The sequence below is a fragment of the Vipera berus genome (assembly GCF_964194415.1).
Source record: "Vipera berus genome assembly, chromosome: 2".
Lineage (NCBI taxonomy): Eukaryota > Metazoa > Chordata > Lepidosauria > Squamata > Viperidae > Vipera > Vipera berus.
Genome location: NC_138203.1, coordinates 286971279 through 286990755, shown reverse-complemented (window position 1 = coordinate 286990755; position 19477 = coordinate 286971279). Strand labels below are relative to the sequence as shown.

At 40.3% G+C, this 19477-nt stretch overlaps 1 protein-coding gene across 1 annotated transcript in view; it reads left to right on the top strand.

Moving 5' to 3' along the window:
- LOC308663064 (vomeronasal type-2 receptor 26-like) overlaps positions 1–19477 on the top strand; it is a gene marked incomplete at both ends in the record, with an annotated part of 83334 nt that overhangs the window by 23445 nt on the left and 40412 nt on the right. Inside the window, one exon of the mRNA XM_081319209.1 lies at positions 17363–17643. Within this exon, the coding sequence (XP_081175335.1) occupies positions 17363–17643 (281 nt within the window). The remainder of the gene's footprint in view (positions 1–17362; positions 17644–19477) is intronic.

Sequence of the window (19477 nt, the reverse complement as noted above, 5' to 3'; positions counted from 1 at the left end):
GACAATTAAGATTATTTAAAACTTAAGGAAATAAAAAAATGGATATAGGAATAATGAAATTTAGAGTTCCATGAGTGTTGCTGAGTCATCATCGTCCATCTGGACATGTCTCAACAAGAATGACCTGCTGATGATATTGACAAAAAAAATGGAAGTACTAATACAAAAAAATGAAAAATTAGAACAAGCAAACCAAAACCTTGATGGATGGTGGTGGTTTCAGAAATGGTGAAAGCAGAACACTATTTAAGATTTCAAAACATTTCTGAAGACAGAGAAGAAAATATAGCAGTGGTGATTATTGATCTCCTGGCATAGGCTTTGAAAGCAGACCGAGCAGAGATGCAAATGGAGATAGATAAAATATTTTGAATGAACTCAAATTGTGCAAGGGAATATAAACTACCCAGAGAGGTTCATGTAAGATTCATAAAGAAAAAAAAACAATGGAATGGAATAGAATAGAATAGAATAGAATAGAATAGAATAGAATAGAATAGAATAGAATAGAATAGAATAGAATAGTATAGAATAGAATAGAATAGAATAGAATAGAATAGAATAGAATAGAATAGAATAGAATAGAATAGAATAGAATAGAATAGAATAGAATAGAATAGAATAGAATAGAATAGACCCCCCATTCTACTAAGTTTCTTGGGACCTGGCTCCTTTCCAGGCATTAGGATGAGAATGTAGTGGATTGTCTTAGTGAAGGGTGGTTGTAGTGTCTGGTATTTGTTTTATTTTCTTTTTGATGCTTTTATTGTTGTATATATTGGAGGGGGGGAGTTAAGGCTTTGCTATGGATGAAAGAACCTCCCCTAACCAGGTGTCTCCTGAGCAACAGTGATGCCACTAGTTAAGCCTTTCAACCCAGAACTGCCTTGGCACTTCTTACTTGAAAGAGTAGCAATTGTTGGTAGTGCTCCTCGTCCTTAGCTCACAGGTTTGCCAAAATTTGGATAAGCAATCCTTCAAGAAAGATACATATGGTTCATGTCCTGGGCAATGGAATGATGTAAGCTTTATAGATATCTTCAAGGATGGTTTGAGAGATCTCAACCTTATCTCTTATATGGTTGTTTGTGAAATGCTATTTTCATATCCCCAAGGTTTGGGTTGTATGAAGAGAAGGGTTAGTAAGGACAAGGATGTGTTGCAACTTCAAGAGGCCTAACTGATGTTGGTGCTCCTTCTCTTTCTATTGATGTACTCATTCTCAACAATATCCTTTCATTTAAGCTCCAGATTAATTTCTATCCACTTTGTGGCTTTCTTTCTCTTTGCCAACAGTTCTAACTTCTCTGGACTGAGATACTAAACAGGCTTGAAGAGAGGAATCTCCTGTAGCATGTTGTTGTTGTTGTTGTTAGTTGCGAAGTCGTGTCCGACCCATCGCAACCCTATGGACAATGTTCCTCCAGGCCTTCCTGTCCTCTACCATCTTCTGGAGTCCATTTAAGCTCACACCTACTGCTTCAGTGACTCCATCCAGCCACCTCATTCTCTGTCGTCCCTTCTTTTATTGCCCTCCATCTTTCCCAGCATTAGGCTCTTCTCCAGTGAGTCCTTCCTTCTCATTAGGTGGCCAAAGTATCTGAGTTTCAACTTCAGGATCTGGCCTTCTAAAGAGCAGTCAGGGTTGATCTCCTCTAGGACTGACCGGTTTGATCGCCTTGCAGTCCAAGGGACTCGCAGGAGTCTTCTCCAGCACCATAGTTCAAAGGCCTCAATTCTTTGGCACTCAGCCTTTCTTATGGTCCAACTTTCACTGCCATACATTGCAACTGGGAAGACCATAGCCTTGAATATACGCACTTTTGTTGAAAGGGTGATGTCTCTGCTTTTTAGTGTGCTGTCTAGATTTGCCATGGCTTTCCTCCCAAGGAGCAAGCGTCTTTTAATTTCTTGGCTACAATCCCCACCTGCAGTGATCTTGGAGCCCAGGAAAATAAAATCTGTCACTACCTCCATTTCTTCCCCATCTATTTGACAGGAATTGAGAGGGCCAGATGCCATGATCTTGGTTTTCTTAATGTTTAGTTGTAGCATACATTTTTCTAATCTGTGCTTTTTTACAGGTTTGGCATATTGATACTCAGCTAGCTGATTACTCTCACACTTTCTAGCCTATCAGCTGTCCCTAGTTTCTACGAAAAAGAAATGTAAATACCTGTGGTTGGTGTATGACCTTTATTGAGTGATGGGGGAAAATATTTTCTTTTTAAATGAGGGAAACATCCTTGATTCTCTCTTGTTCTATATTTAACATTTGCCACCTTGTAATCATGGAAAAGGCACCCTCAGGACCAAATCTGCTTTTCCTCTAAGATCCTTCAGTTCTGAGGTTACCTACCTGTGGGGGAACAGCTATTGGCCTTTTATGAGCTGTGATGGTGCAGTGGTTAGAATGCAATACTGCAGGCTGCTTCTGCCGACAGTCAGCTCTCTGCAGTTTGGCAGTTTGATTCTCACCAGCTCAAGGTTGACTCAGCCTTCCATCCTTTCAAGGTCGGTAAAATGAGGATCCAGATTCTTGGGGGCAATATGCTCACATTTTTAAATCACTTACAGAGGGCTGTAAAGCACTGTGAAGCAGTATATAAGTTTAAGTGCAATTGCTATTAGGCCTCCTCACTGCCACCTCTGTCTCTTTATTACCAACTAATTTTTATTTTCCCCACCAACCTTCTACAGAACCAGAAGTGGACTGAAGACTTGATTATTGCCTCTGGGTCCTGTGTTTGAGTCCACAATTCTGCTTTCCACTATGCATATTTCTGATCAACTGGTAATCAGTTTGAAGTCTCAGAATGGTTTATAATTGTACATTAGGTCCTTTACCAAATTTCACTTTCAGAAGGTAAGAAAAGCTCTGTTGGGCCAGACCAGGACCCACTTCAAATTTATATCCACAGTGATGATACAGAAGCATTTGCTGTGTTCACAACCAGAAAATAGAGACATATTGCTTTGCCCAACATGGAACAGGTGTTTTCATACAATTTCACTTTCTTCCATCACACTACACAGTATGGAAGACTCAGCCATCTCCTGATCTAGGAATCCTCACTTTAATTATGTGTTTGTCAGGTGATCGTCCACTCTGAAAACATATTTTTTAAATTTCAGACATTGAAGCTGTAAATACAGTGTGAGTTTGGTGTTGGACTGAATCTGATGAAATCGAATCAACTGTATGGAAGTCATTTATTTATTTATTTATTTATTTATTTATTTATTTATTTATTTATTTATTTATTTATTTATTTATTTATTTATTTATTTATTTAATTTCTATACTGCCCTTCTCCCAAAGGACTCAGGGCGGTGTACAGGGCAATAAAATGCAATAAAAAATACAATATACAAAAGTTAAGATAAGAATTAAATAGAGTATCCCAATTGCAGTGAAAACTAATTAAAATTACAATTAAAATACCCCAAACCCATCAGACCAGGCCGGATTGTTCAAATAGGTGAGTTTTCAGGTCACGGCGGAAGGAGCAAAGGTCAGGAGCCATCTGGAGCTCAACCGGTAAATGATTCCAAAGGTCTGGCGCACCCACAGAGAACGCCCTCCCCCTGGGGGCCGCCAGCCGACACTCTCTGACTGACGGCACCCTGAGGAGGCTCTCTCTGTGGGAGCGCACTGGACGAAGGGAAGTTGATGCCGGCAGCAGGTGTTCCCGTAAGTAATCCGGACCCATGCCATTTAGGGCTTTATAGGTCATCACCAGCACCTTGAATCTCACCTGGAGGGCAACCGGAAGCCAATGAAGCTCGCGGAGTAGAGGTGTAACATGGGAGTATCGGGAGACCCCCAACACAACTTGCGCGGCTGCATTCTGCACCAGTTGAAGCCTCCGAGTGGTCCTCAAGGGCAGCCCCATGTACAGAGCATTGCAGTAGTCTAAACGAGAGGTCACAAGCGCATGAGTGACTGTACGCAAGGCATCCTGGTCCAGATAGGGTCGCAACTGGCGCACCAGGCGAACCTGGGCAAAGGTCCCCCTAGTCACCGCTCCTATATGATCTTCCAGGAAGAGCTGTGAATCCAGGAGGACACACAAGTTGCGAGCCCTATCTACGGGGGTAATACCTCACCCCCCATGGTTAAAGATGGAATAACCTGAATTTCCCGAGATGCCGGCACGTACAACCACTCAGTCAAGTCGGGATTGAGTCATGTTGGTCTGAGTGCTGAATAAGCTTTGGAATTAGGATTCAGCTTACTCTGGTTATCTATGGTGTCCCCTGAACAGGCAGGTCTATGGACTATAAAGTTATAAGCAGCCCAGACCAGGCCAGAGCTAACCATTCCTCTCTTTCACACAACTGGTATAGTGCAATAGGCCTTTTTTTCCTAGGAAGAATGTCCAACTCTTTCACTTCATATGAAATCATAATGACTGGTCTGATGGGAGATAATGCTAAGTCAGAAAACAAAAACATCAAAACACATGACTGATAAAAAAGAGAGACTTTTTTGATATCTGAAATAATGAAGCATCATTTGAAAGGATATGCTTCTTACATTTGATCTTTGGCTTGCAAGAGGGCAGTTCATCTGAAAACCCAAAGATGCTTTTTCAAGAGGCAACTGAACGTTCTTGTTTTTCTTTTAAGACATTTTGCTTCTCACCCAAGAAGCTTCTTCAGCTCTGACTAGATGGTCAGCAGTGGTCCTTTCTGTCCAAAATGTGGACTTTGCCGTCTTCGAAAGAGTAGCCTTTGTCTTTTAAATACAGATTGACTGCTGAATCTTTTCCTGATGGGTTTGTTCTCCTATGTTGTGCCATGCATTTATGAAGTGGTTGTTTTGTTTCCCCAATGTACAGATCTGCACATGTCTCATTGCACTGTACTGCATATACCACATTGCTCCTATGGCACAATATAGGAGAACAATCCCATCAGGACAAGTTTCTGCAGTCCATCAGCATTTAAAAGACAAAGGCCACTCTTTCAAAGACAGCAAAGTCCACATTTTGGACAGAGAGGACTACTGGTTTGAAAGAGGGGTCAAAGAGGCCATCTAGGTCAAAACTGAACAGCCTTCGCTCAACAGAGGGGGGGAATATGACATCATCTATCTTCAGTCTGTTCAGTCCTTTCATCGGCTCCAAGAAAGCCCCACACCCATTTGCACTACTCAGCTGACCCTGATGACACATAAACCTCCAGGCGGCCTCAATGACTCAGTCGAAAAGAATGCAAGTGACCAGCAGTCTCCAAGGAGTATACATCTTTCCATTCCCCATCATCCAGTCAGAGCTGAAGAAGCTTTTTGGATGAAGAGCAAAACATCTTCAAAGAAAAATAAGAAAGTCCAGTTGCCTTGTGAAAAAGCAACTTTGGGATAACTATGACCGGAATGACTGAGAATCTCCATAGATATTCATCTGAAAACCCTTTCATTGCCACTGTTTGTCTTCATTGTTAGCTACATTAAATATGTTTGGGAAAAGAGAAGGCTCCAGCTTTAAATAATAATAAATGTGGGTCTGTGTTTTCATGCCAGTTTGTGTCACATAATTGTAGTTTTTCAACAGAAATGACCTTGCTTTGGATATCCAGGTGGGCTTTTGAAATATTGCCTTCTGACACAGGGCTCATACACATGTCCCATATTCTGCAGCAAAAGACTGAGTGAGGGACACATTTTCATGATCTCACCTCCACCTTAATTTTAAACACTAGGCAGTCACTTTTAGTCTTATTTCACCAGCATGACAACCATGTGAATTGTGGAAATAAATATACAATATATATATGAAATTTCTTTCTTCATTGTAGTTTTGTTATATTTTAATAATGACTGGGAACGACTTGCCTCCAGAAGTTGTGGATGCTCCAACACTGGAGGTTTTTAAGAAGAGATTGGACAACAATTTGTCTGAAATGGTATAAGATTTCCTGCCTGAGTGGGGGGTTGGACTAGAAGACCTCCAAGGTTCCATCCAACTTTGTTATTCTGTTAAAAAAATAATAAATCTTTTATAAATTTATTTTAAAATGATGGCTATATGAAGAATGGAGAATGCATCTTAAAACAGCCACGAGGAGGAACCCATTGGTTGCTTAAATTTAATACTTCAATCTTTTATTAATTACACCCCTCCAGAGGTTATTAAGTGCAAAACTCCTTTTTTGGAAAGTGATTTGTCAGAATCAAAAGTGAGGAACTAAATGAAGAAACTGCAAGTCCTTACAGTGATTTGGGACTAATTAGAAATTTCAAACTCATCTAAGTGAAGACCACAGACTGCTTGACTAATGTATCTGTTGACCTCCATTTTCCATGATGGTGAGTCCTAATATATTTTCTTTGCCTTTCCTTATTTGTCTGTTTAGTCTCTACCACAGTCCAAATGTGTGGAAAATTGTCGTCCTGGATTTGTCAAGCGAGCTCAGGAAGGAGAGTCAGTTTGCTGCTATGACTGCATTCCTTGTCCGGAGGAGACCATCTCTACTCAGGAAGGTGGGTGACACTGGTGGAAAGAAGACTGGATTCATTCAGAGCATGTTGATGAAGATGTGTGTTAAAGATACATCTAAGCTTGAATGTTTTGTTGTTTTTATTTCCAACAATTTCTTCCATAATGGGAGAAAAAGAAAAAAGATATTGAAGGATGAGATAGGAAAAGATAGAAGGACATGATGGATTTACTTCTGCCATAAGCAAACTCTCTTCAACTTATCAGTTTGGAACTGTCCTCCCATGTTTACCTTTATCTTCACTAAGAACATCTGACTTCTTTGAAAATTGAGTAATGGTTTCATGTTATGTATTAAGTACTAATGTTAAGTACCTCCAACTGTTCTGGAGGGAAACTTCGAGTAGTCAAGTTTGGGCGGAAGCAAGCTAATGTTGTGATTGGCTGATGCCCTAGAGGTGGAAAGTATAAATTGCAGGCATTTGCTGGGTTTTTTTTTAATTGAAAAGTTTTTCAATACATTTTATCTTTAACAACCCCTCCCCCCACCCCCTACCCACCCCCTCCCGACCCTCCCCCCCTCCCCTTCCCCCCTCCCCGTCCCCGACTTCCCAGAGCTAAATACAAGGTATAAAAGTAAAAACAATCATAAACAGCCATATGCTAACAACAATAAGCTATTAAGTCTATCGCGCTCTAGCTCATATAAAATGACTACAAGCAATACTAATATCACATCAATACTTATGCATTTGCTGGGTTTTTTGACAGTTCTGTCCAGACTTAATAAACACCATTGTACCATGCCAGTCTGGTCATTGCCTATGAAACTCACCACACAATAGTGGCAACAAAGCTGGGATTCTGCAGGAAGAGAGCTGATGTGAGCTAAGAGGCTGAAGTCACTGGGTGTCAGACCAGGCACAGAGCCCTGGTGGGACCACATCCCCGCCCTGCCTGCCAGTAAGACACACTGGAGGCACAGATATCCTGAGAGATCCATCCCCAGGATCAAAAGGCAACACATCTCCTACCACAGCAGTAAAGGCAGTAACCAGGACCTCACAGAACTTCCAGAATGGCTGAACTTGGAAGGCTCAATAAGTTTGACATCACCCATCCGGAGCAGTGGAGCTCCTATGTTTCCCAGGTAGACAACTATCTACGGGTGAACCAGGTCAGAGATGATGGCCTGAAGGCGGTGACCCTACTCTGTGCAAGCAATGTTTGACAATGCAGAAAACCTGGTAGCACTGGCCAGCATTGAGTCAGTGACATACGCAGACCTCAAGAGAAGGTTGAAAGAACACTTTGAGCTGAAACTCTCCATAATCGCTTGGCACCATGCTTTCAAGCAACGAGAGCAGAGGTCTGGAGAATTGGCAGCTGAGTTCATTGCTGCACTTCGACAAGCTTCACGCCACTGCAAATTTCCAGATTTGGAATACTGCCTCAGAGGGAGACTCATTTGCAGCTTGCTGAATAGAGAGCTACAGCAGAACCTATTCGCCATGGAAAAACTGACTTTCTAAGATGCTTTGAAGGAAGTCATGGTAGATGAGGCTGCCGGAGGAGCAATGAAGATTCTCCAGCCACCAAAAGCACACACCAGCCCCGCGGCGATCCACCTTGAAATTCAATAGGTCCTCACCCTCCCAACATTCTGGACACTTGATTCCTCTCCCAGTCAAGGCAAAATCAGTGTAGGAAGATAATGTGGTGTGTATTTCTCTTAGGTTTTATTTTGTTATATATTTAATGGAAAGCTATGGCTTTCCATTTTCTCAGTATCATTCAAGGTCTTTCTTGAAAGCTAAAAAGAGATATAAAAGAAACATTTCTTTCTGTTTCCTTAGATACTGAAAAATACACCAAGTGCCCAGATGATCAATATCCAAATGAGAACCGTGTTGAATGTATCCCCAAGAGAATGTCCTTCCTGTCCTATGAAGAACATCTGAGCCTCATCCTCATCTCCTTTGCCCTACTCTTGTCCCTAACTACAGGCCTTGTTTTAATCATATTCATTCAATACCTTGAAACTCCCATTGTCAAAGCCAACAACCAGGACCTCTCCTACACCCTCTTGGTCTCCCTTCTGCTTTGTGTTTTGTCCTCCTTTCTCTTCATTGGACGACCAAGGAAAGCCACCTGTCTTCTCCGACGAACAATGTTCAGCATTCTCTTCTCAATAGCTGTTTCTTCTGTGTTGGCCAAAACAATCACAGTGGTGCTGGTGTTCCTAGCCTCAAAACCAGGGAACAGGATGAAAAGATTGTTGAGGAAGAGCTTGGCCAACTCCATCATCTTTTCTGGTTCTGCTGGCCAATTTGTCATCTGTGCCATCTGGCTGGGAAGGCATGGGAATTTCTCCTCCATTCCCTGACTTGGACCTTCACTCCCAGCCTGGAGAAATCATCCTTCAATGCAATGAAGGCTCTGTCACCATGTTTTATGTTGTCCTTGGGTACATGTGCTTCTTAGCTACCATTTGCTTCACTGTAGCTTTCCTGGCCAGAAACCTGCCTGGGGCCTTCAATGAAGCCAAACTGATCACCTTCAGCATGCTGGTTTTCTTTAGTGTCTGGATTTCTTTTCTGCCCACCTACCTGAGCACCAAAAGGAAATACATGGTGGCCGTGCAGATCTTCTCTATCTTGGCTGCCAGTTCTGGTCTACTGGGTTGCATCTTCTTCCCTAAATGTTACATTATTATCCTGAGACCAGATCTAAACACTAAGGAACATCTAATGATAAAAGTAGGGAACTGATAGTCAAATTGTTTCTTAGACTCATAACATTTTTTTCCATTGTAGTTAATATTGGGCTTGTTTCTTGTTTTCTTTCTTTGCATCAGATTGCAAAGCTTATTTAAAAGTAAAGGAAATACAATAAAGAAGTTAAATTGTACAGATTTTATAAATAGTAGACCTTGTTTGATGAGACGTTATTAACCTCTGATTGGAAATCAATTTTAAAAAAATGTATAACTTTTTATTGAATTTGAAAATGGAAAATGAACAGGTAAAAAACAATGATAACATGGGCATAGAATTTTGGATATAATATAGATTTAGAGAAATTGCAAAACCTGTGGGAAAGAAATGATAAATTGACAATGTCAACCTCTTACAAAGAAAACCTATTTAAAATGTTTATAGATGGCACTTGCCACCAGCAAAATTAGCAAAAATGTTTTAAAATATGTCAGATAGATGTTGGAAATATAAACACAAATAATAATAATAATAAGTTGGAAGGGACCTTGGAGGTCATCTAGTCCAACCCCCTGCTAAGGCAGGAAACCCTATACCATTTCAGACAAATGGCTGTCCAGTCTCTTCTTAAAAACTTCCATCTATCCCCTCATCCAAATCATTGATGAAGATGTTGAAGAGCACTGGGCCCAGAACAGAGCCCTGGGGCACCCCACTACACACTTCCTTCCATGTAGATGCAGTTCCATTGAGGACCACACGCTGAGTACGGCCTGTCAGCCAGCTATGAATCCATCTGGTGGTGATGCTATCTAACCCACATTTTTCTATCTTATCAAGTAGTAGGTTGTGATCTACTTTATCAAATGCCTTACAGAAATCCAAGTAAATTAAATCTACAGCATTCCTCTGGTCCACTAGTTTTGTCACTTGGTCAAAGAATGCAATAAGGTTTGTCTGGCATGATCTGTTTTTGACAAACCCATGTTGGCTTTTAGTGATAACTTTGTTCGCATCAAGGTGTTCGCTGATTTGTTGTTTGATTATCTTTTCCAGAATCTTCCCAGGTATTGAGGTCAGGCTGATAGGTCTGTAGTTTCCTGGATCTATTTTTTTCCCTTTTATGAATATGGGAACTACATCAGCTCTCTTCCAGTCCTCTGGTAGTTCCCCAGTGCTCCAGGGACTTATTTTCATGTATGGTGGACATGTGTTAAAAGCAAATAAATATTGGACAAAAATACATACTTGGCTAGAAAAGATGTTGGGAAAACATGTACATTTTAAACCTGAACTTTTTTATTAGGTATAATGCCAGAAAAGATTGATAAAGTATATACTTGATTTTACATGTGATAATAGTGGCAAGAATCATATTCACACCCTATTGGAAAAATGAAGAAATACCACCAGAGGAAGAAATAATTAAAAAAATACTAGATTGTGTGAAAATGGACAGACTTACTCTGAGGTTGAAAGAAAAAGAAGAAACAGAATACTATCAAACTTGGGGCTCATTTTATCAATGGCTGGAGAAAAGAATAAGGGATTAGGAATTAAACCTGTATGGGTGAATGATAAACTCAGACAACACATTTGTTGAAGAAGTACTATTGAATTGTATGAAAAAACCAATAAAACTTTTTTAAAAAAAAAAATAAAAGTAAAGGAAATAAAAATATGATTTGTGTAAGACTATTGAAATAAAAATCAGAAATAATCAAATGGTAAATAAATAAATTAATAATTAAATTGTCACATAGCTAGGAAAGACAAAATTCCCCAAAGAGATGGAGAAGTAGTCTGTTGCCTGGGGTGGGATGAATATGATATGGAATTCTGTGAACATGCTCTCTTTCTTTCTTTGACTTATTTTTTAAAAGTAAGTAAGGGTAGTAGAGCTGGGTTTCAAGAACCTGCAAATTACTCCCAGTTGTAACACTCTGGATGACATTCCCCAGTTATCTCTGCAATTGTTAGGTGAAATCATGAACCTCATGAGACCTCAGAATTCCATGACTAGTAGGACTGACCTTTCTACAAAAGAGCACTTGGAAGACTCAACACCTTTTGTGAAAACTTGATCCAGGAAAGAAGAAAACAGCTGAGACCACATTCATCTCTTATCCAAATAAGGCGACCAAAAATGGACACCATGTAAGTCCAAGTGTGGTCTTACCAAGGCATTATAAATTGGTAGGAACACTTCATGTGGACTTATGGATATTTTTATCTGATACTATAGTTAATAGTATCAAAAGCCAGAGAGAGGTCAAGTAGGGGAAGGATAGATGCATAACTTCCATCCCACCACTCACCCTAGGGGAGTAACAAAAAGAAAAGCATGAGGGTGACCTTGCCAAGTGGTCTCTGTTAATGATGAAATGCAGAAAAGAGAAGATACCATCTATCAGGATATCAGAACCTTTTCACCTGAGGTTGAACTCTTATCTTCCAAATATTCATTTCCTATCATGTCCCAGTAGGAAGGGCCAGAACCATTGCAGAATTGTGCCCTCAGGGCTATACCTGTGATTTTGTTCTAACATGCTGCTCTCCACCTGCCCCTCTGCACATGGAGTCCTGGAAGAAATTCAAGGTCTCCAGAGAAGTTGCTTCTACCTGTAATTATTACCATCCTGTACTTTGAGACCTTGTCTGATACTTCTCCAGTGAGTGACTGCCTTTGATGTAAACTCAGACTGAAGCAACATGGAAGTGATCTTGCATCAGAAAAGGATAAAAGCTCAGTGTTTTGCACAAGATTTATGACAAATTGGAGGTGGACACTTGAATGGACTTTTCTCTTCTCCTGTGAAGCTCAATTTATCTCTCTCTGAATCAAGAAAGCCACAGGCATCTCCACCTTGTGAGAGTGCTTTGAATTTTCTAACTTCTTGAGGTTTAGAAACAGAGAAGTGGCTGATTCAGGCCAAGGAGTGATGGATGTCCTGCTTCTGCTTCTTATGCTGCTGCTTGTTCACACCCACAGAAACTGTGGAAGGCTGAGACCCAAATGTCCCCTGACTTTGAAGAAGCGGGACAGAAGGAATCCATGGAACTATTATGGGCCAGGAGACTACATCATTAGTGTGATTGAAACAGTAGCAAAACCTTCTCATGAGCCATTACAGTTCAATGGGGCTCATTATATTTCTTCTCCTCCGTAAGTCATTCAGTGTGATTGGGTTGCTTTCCCTCCATTTGCATTTCTAATACTCTTCTTCCTATCTTTTTATTTCATTTATTCCTAAATTGTTGGATATATATAAGATTCTGGATCATTTTGATTTATAGGGATCTCCTCCTTTTACCGTAACTTCTATGAAACTCAAATGTAGGGATGGGGCAGAAGAAAATTGAAAAAAACCCAAGAAATTAATGATAATGATGATGATGATGATGATGATGATAACAACAATAACAACAATAACAACAATAACAACAATAACAACAACAACAACAATAATAATAATAATAATAATAATAATAATAATAATAATAATAATAATAATAATAATAATAATAATAATAATAATAATAATAATAAAGTTGGAAGGGACTTTGGAGGCCTTCTAGCCCAACCCCCTGCTCAGGCAGGAAACCTTATACCATTTCAGACAAATGGCTATCCAGTCTCTTTTTAATAATCTCCAGTGTTGGAGCATTCACCACTTCTGGAGGCAGGTTGTTCCCCTGGTTAATTGTTTTAACTGTCAGGAAATTTCTCCTTAGTTCTAGGTTGCTTCTCTCTTTAGTTAGTTTCCATCCATTGCTTCTTCTCCTGCTTTCAGGTGCTTTGGAGAATAGCTTGACTCCCTCTTCTTTGTGGCAGCCCCTGAGATATTGGAAGACTGCTATCATGTCACCCCTAGTCCTTCTCTTCATTAAACTAGACATACCCAATTCCAGCAATCGTCCTTTATATGTCTTAGCCTCCAGTCCCCCAATCATCTTTGTTCCTCTTCTGTGTACTCCTAGAGTCTAAAATGGAGAGACAGAAGTCCAGAGGATCTTCTCCTCTTCTAGTACTGACTTCACTCCTTGAATGTTTTTTATTCCACATACTTATTGAAAGAGGACTAGTTGCCCCTGCCATCCCATATTAATGTCTGCTCCTTATAGGAATAAGGATGACTTGGTTTTTTAATTGCTTTGGTGACTCATTCATCCATGATCTTGCTTTTATGGTTGCTCTACATTAATGATTAAATAATGTTGAATCCTGCTTACTGGGCAGACGAAAATTAGCACTACTAGAAATAATTGTTTATTTGTGGGTTTTTTTACTTTGGTGGAAGAATATCCTCATCACATCTTCTCAAAACAGAGAAAAAATAGTAATGTGTGACTGTCATTTAACTAAGCTTTTGGATCAATATTGGCTTAAGACTCAATAGGGAGATAAATAAGAATAAATAAAAATATTTTGTTCTTGCTGTTTATGGTGATGATAACATGAAAACTTTTGTACAGTACTAGAAATACGAATCTGGCAAAAATGCTACCCTTCGTTTTCGCCATTCAATTGGTCAACAAGAATACCCAGTTCCTGCATAATCTCACACTTGGTTACGATGTCCATGACAACTATTTTAACACCTTTCGCACTGCTGATGCTTTGCTGGACATGCTCTCTACTGGAGAAGCCAATGTTCCCAACTACAGCTGTGGAAGGAAGGACAATCTTCTGGCTATTATTGATGGAGCGCTCAGGGAAATCTCTATGCAGTTATCAACATTAGTAGGCACCTACAAAGTTCCACAGGTTTGTGTTTGTGTAAAATGTACCGTACCTAGTAAAATGAATGGGGTGATGGTTGGTGAGCAACAGAGCTAAGCATACCTTCTTCATGGAATTCAAAGCTGTTCTCCCCTTGGACATTGCAAACATGGCTAAGGATTGAGATCCACAGTGGAGAGGGGAAAAAAATCAAAGTAGCCATATTCTGCCATGACACTATATCCATTTCCACTTCGGAAGGTGAGAAGAGTCTCTATTTCCAACCAAAGGGTCTTCTGTACAAAAGGAAGATGTAGTAGTGATGGGAAACTAATGATATTGATAGTTTCAGTGATGAACAAACCCTATATTCATAAAAGAACCCCAATGGATTATCCTATCCATTGTTGATAAAACACACATTTATATTATGGACTCTTTGTTACTATTAGCATCAATTGATTATTTTATTAAAATATTGCAAGCATATTAGAATAGAATAGAGAATAGAATAGAGCTGGAAGGGACCTTGGAGGTCTTCTAGTCCAGCCCCCTGCTCAAACAGGAGAATCTATACCAGGGCTTTTCAACCTTTTCACCCATTGTAACACTTTTAGGATATGGCAACATCCAAGTACCACCAGTCACCTAACAAGGTGTCAAAAACTTGATGACCAAAAAAAAGGAAAAAAGTGAGGAAATGCAGGTAGTCCTCGACTTACAACAGTTTGCTTAGTGACTGTTTGAAGTTACAATGCCACTGAAAAAGGTCCCCCCCCAAGCCACAGCCAAGCAAGACACCTGCCTGCCCGCCGGCGGTGCTCTTCCTCCTGTCTGAGGTGTGAGCATTTCTGTTGAGGATTGGCAGCAGGGGGTGGGGGTGGGGGGTGTTTGGTTTTTATTCCCCTCCACCTCTGCTGGATGGTTGCAGCAGGTTTTGGTCACCACATGACCCTGGGACACTGTGACCATCATAAATGTGAATCAGTTGCCAAGCATCTGAATGTAAATCACAAGACCCTGGAGATGCTGCAACATTCCAGCTGATCGGTGCTTCTTCTGGGCTTAGGAGTCATGCCAGGTTCAGTGCAAAGCTCCAGCTGGATCCTGGCGCTGATCCTGGCACTTCCGCTGAACCCTGACAGCCCTGCAGCTCCAGCCATCTCTCGCTCAGGCTTGTGCGGTGCTGCCACCGGTTCAGCTCATTCCCCTCCCCTGCTACCCCTTTTCTAGGATGGTCGCGTACCACCTGCCAGGTGCCAATGTACCACAGATACCACTGGTTGAAAAGCCCGGATCTATACTGTCCCAGACAGGTGAACGTCTAGTCTCTTCTTACAAATCTCCAGCAATGGAGCGCCCACAATTTTGTGGGGTAAGCTGTTCCACTGGTTGATTGTCCTCATTGTCAGGAAGTTTCTCCTTAATTCCAGGTTGCTTCTCTCCTTGATCAGTTTCCAAACATTGTTTCTCGTCCTTCCCTCTGGTGCTTTGGTGAACAACCTGACCCCCTCTTCTTTGTGGCAGCCCCTCAGATACTGGAACACTGCTATCATGACTCCCCTATTTCTTCTTTTCTTTAGACTACCCAAACACAAGTCCCATAGCCGTTCTTCATATGTTTTAGTCTCCAGGCCTCTGATAATCTTAGTTGTTCTTCTCTGATTTTTTTCCATTTTGTGGTATGGTGACCAAAATTGGCTGCAGTATTCCAGATGTGGTCTTACTAGGGTTTTTATAAAGCGGTACCACATGACCACGGAGACGTCCTCGGACAAGCGCTTGCTCTTCAGCTTTGAAACGGAGATGAGCACCGGCCCCTAGAGTCAGAAACGACTAGCACGCATGTGCGGGGGAACCTTTATCTTTAATAATACTTCACATGATCTTATTCAACCTAGGATTATATAAGATTTTTTGGCAGCTGTTGCACACAAGTGATTGTCCACTAGGACTCCAAGGTCTCTCTCACAGTTACTGTTTTTAAGCCAGGTCTTGCCCAGTCTGTATTTGTGCCTTTGGTTTTTCCTACCTAAGTGTAAGACTTTGCTTTTCTCCACATTGAAATTCATTTTGTTGGATAGGGCCCATTGTTCGAGTTCGCCAAGATCTTTTTGGATTCTGAGTTTGTCTTCCGTGGTCATGTGGCTGGCATGACTAGATGCCAGAGGCGCACGGAACACTGTTACCTTCCCACCGTAGTGGTCCCTATTTTTCTACTTGCATTTTTACCTGCTTTTGAACTGCTAGGTTGGCAGAAGCTGGGATGAGTAACAGGCGCTCACTCTGTTACATGGCACTCGGGATTCGACCCACTAAACTGCCGACCATCTGATCGACAAGCTCAGCATCCTAACCCACTGAGCCACCGCGTCCCTTTTTGTTTTTGTTGTTGTTATGGAAAGGGTCAATATAAAGATTGATTCACAAAGAATATTGGGAATATTGAAGCAGAGAAAAATCTAGCCATCTTCAGTAAGTTTGGCACACTGATGAGCGGGGACATGACAGCACTGTTCCAATAGTTGAGGGATTCCTACAAGGATGAGGGGGGTCAAACTACTTTCCAAAGCACCAAAAGGCAAGACAAGAAACAATGGTTGGAAACTAACCAAGGAGAGAAACAACCTAAAACTAAGGAGAAATTTCCTAATAGTGAGAGCATTTAACCAATGGAATAGCTTGCCTTCAGAAGTTGTGGGTGCTCCATCACTGGAGGCTGTCAAGAAGAGACTGGACAACCATTTCTTTGAAATGATAAAGGGTCTCCTTCTTGAGCAGGGGGTTGGACCTCTGAGGTTCCTACCAACTTTGTTATTCTATTCTGTTCTGTTCTGTTCTGTTCTGTTCTAAAATTATGACTTGCTACAAACATAATTTCAAATTGCCAAGTATTTCAATACAGAAACAACTAAAAATATTTGGGAAATATTTAATTGAGTAATTGGACATTATGGTTAAATAATGTTAAATAAGATTTATTCAAATCCCTTACAATGAACATATTTGTATTTGTAGAAGTCCATAGACAGAATCAATAACACATCTATTATTTGAATGTCCACTGTATAAGAAAGAGTGAGATCAGTACCTTGGATTGCACATTAGATGAAGAACCTTTCAGGATCTTTATATAAAAACATTATATTTTATGTGCGGTCAAAATTTGAAGTTTTGTATAATATGAAACTCTATTGCAATAGAATATATCATTTGAGATCTGCATATGTGAGTCTGATTGTGATAAATTGTAAGGGTGATATGGAAATATCAATTGCACTTTTTATTCTTATTCTTTTTTACTTAATATTTCTTGTACTACATTTATATATACTCATTAATGTTCTAATCACTAATGGCTAATCAACAATAAACTATTCTACTGTATACATCAGAGCAAAGTTGGATTTACGAAAAGGAAATATTTTTGACTTGATCTGACCCCAAATATAACACTGCATTCTTCATTGCTTTTTCAGATCACTTGTAAATTTGTTTCAGAGGTTCTGAATGATAAAACTCAGTTCCCCTTTTTCTACCGGATGGCCCCCAAAGACGGAGTCCAGTACCCAGCAATTGTCCAAATTCTCCTCCATTTCAGATGGACCTTGGTTGGTCTCTTTGCTTCAGACACAGAGAAGGGAGAGAATTTCATGAGGATTTTTACTCCGGTGCTTATAAAGAATGGAATTTGTGTTGTCCTATCACAACAATTCTCAACGACTGTACAGATAGCACCCTTGAAAGATGCCATCTCTAAGTGGAGACAAGTCAATGTCTTTATTTTTTTCACAGACTATAGTAGCATGATGGATGGATTTCATGCTGTCCATTTTCTATTTGAAGGTTTGCCAGGACCCGTTGAAGGCAAAGTCTGGATCATCACACTCTTTGGAGAATTACCAATGAGAAGTCACAGAATTTATCAATATGTCCATAGTATTTGGAACTTTCAGATCCAGGAAAGAGGGTATGAGGATACTTACAAATCAGCTATCATGGTGGCCCCCTTACATATGTGTTTTCGCTGTTCTTTTTCAAAGCACATCTTTTCTGTCAAAGGCCGAAAAAGATGCACCCAGAAAGCACCACTGGAGACTAAAGACAAAAGGAACAGTTACAAATTTGGAGTTGACCAACGTGCTTACAGTGTTATTAAGACTCTGGCCTATGCTTTGAATGCAGCATATTCCTCCATATCCAGTAGGAGAAGGAAGAAGGGTGAAGAGACTTTGGGGGCTTCAAGGCTTCAGCCATGGCAGGTATGGGGTTCCAACAAGAATCCATCAAACTTAATCCAAAGAAAAAGATGGGGAACCATATTATTCTCCTTCTACTACAAGAATCCAACAGGAGTGACCAATCTCTTGAGTCACAATGCTCTCAAGAGCAGGAATTATGAGAGATATTGGAAGAGTGTTGTATCCTCCATTTTCCTATTGTGAGTTTGTGTTAGTTTGAAAAGTGCTCCCAGATGCTTTCTGATTTTCGTGTAGACAAACGTGGCTCTTCTCCTTGTTGTTTTTACTCAAGGCTAAGAGCTGCTCCTTTAATTGCCGCCTTGGCTTCATTGCCCTTCTGGAAAGGCAATCTAGTTTTTATGCAAAGTCCCTTCCAAGCTTAAGTTGGGGTCTCTCCAAACCAGAACATTCATTTCCTGAGATTCTTATGGATGTATTTGCTTTCTTTCCATTAACATAACACTGCCAACTCACATTCAGTTTGCAGGAAATCAGAAATATTTTTCTGGACGTTTGGTATTTTCTAAAAGACGTCAAAATAGCTTTGTGTACAAGATGGTATTAACCTTGCATCACAAAATTATCGTTGATGAACTCTACCTGTCTGTATTAATAAAAACGTAGACTAGATGATAGAAGAATAATTGTTATTCATAACTTCCCAATTTTATGAGGAACAATGAAAATTATTTGAATACAATTTTATCGTCAGGTTTTATCCATTTAATCATTGCACCATCCAGCCCTTAACTAGGTATCTAATCATGAGCTTATGGAGTACTTTGTCAATACTGTGCTGAAATCAAGTCACCAGCATTTCCACAATCTAGTAAGAAAGATCTCAACACCCCAATCAACAACTACAAAGCCATGATTCAGGCACCATATAAATACCATAATAAGATCCCAACACCCCAATCAACCACTAAAAAGCCATACCCCAGGAACCATATAAATACCACACAGAGAATAGCACAAAGCACAGACTCTGCTAGAGAGAAGTTCCCTGAGGATGGGTCCCACCACAAGTTCAAAAGCTCAGAAGACTAAACCTCTGGTCCTGGTGACTGACCCAGATTGGATCCTGTAATAAGAATGTTTAATTATGTGTGGGAACGATTTGGGATTTTGGGGGAAAAGATGTTTCCTAGAGAATGGTTTGATAAGAGGGGGGCACAGCTGCGTAACAGTAGAGAAAGAAATTCAGAAAGGATCTGAACTTTTCAGGCTTTAAAAAACATTGGTGGGAGATTTGTACTTCCAAACTTGCAAGATTCTTTTAATGTAGCATTACAATAAAGTAGAATTAGCTCACTTGATAGACATCAAAACACAAACTGAGCAAAGTGGTAT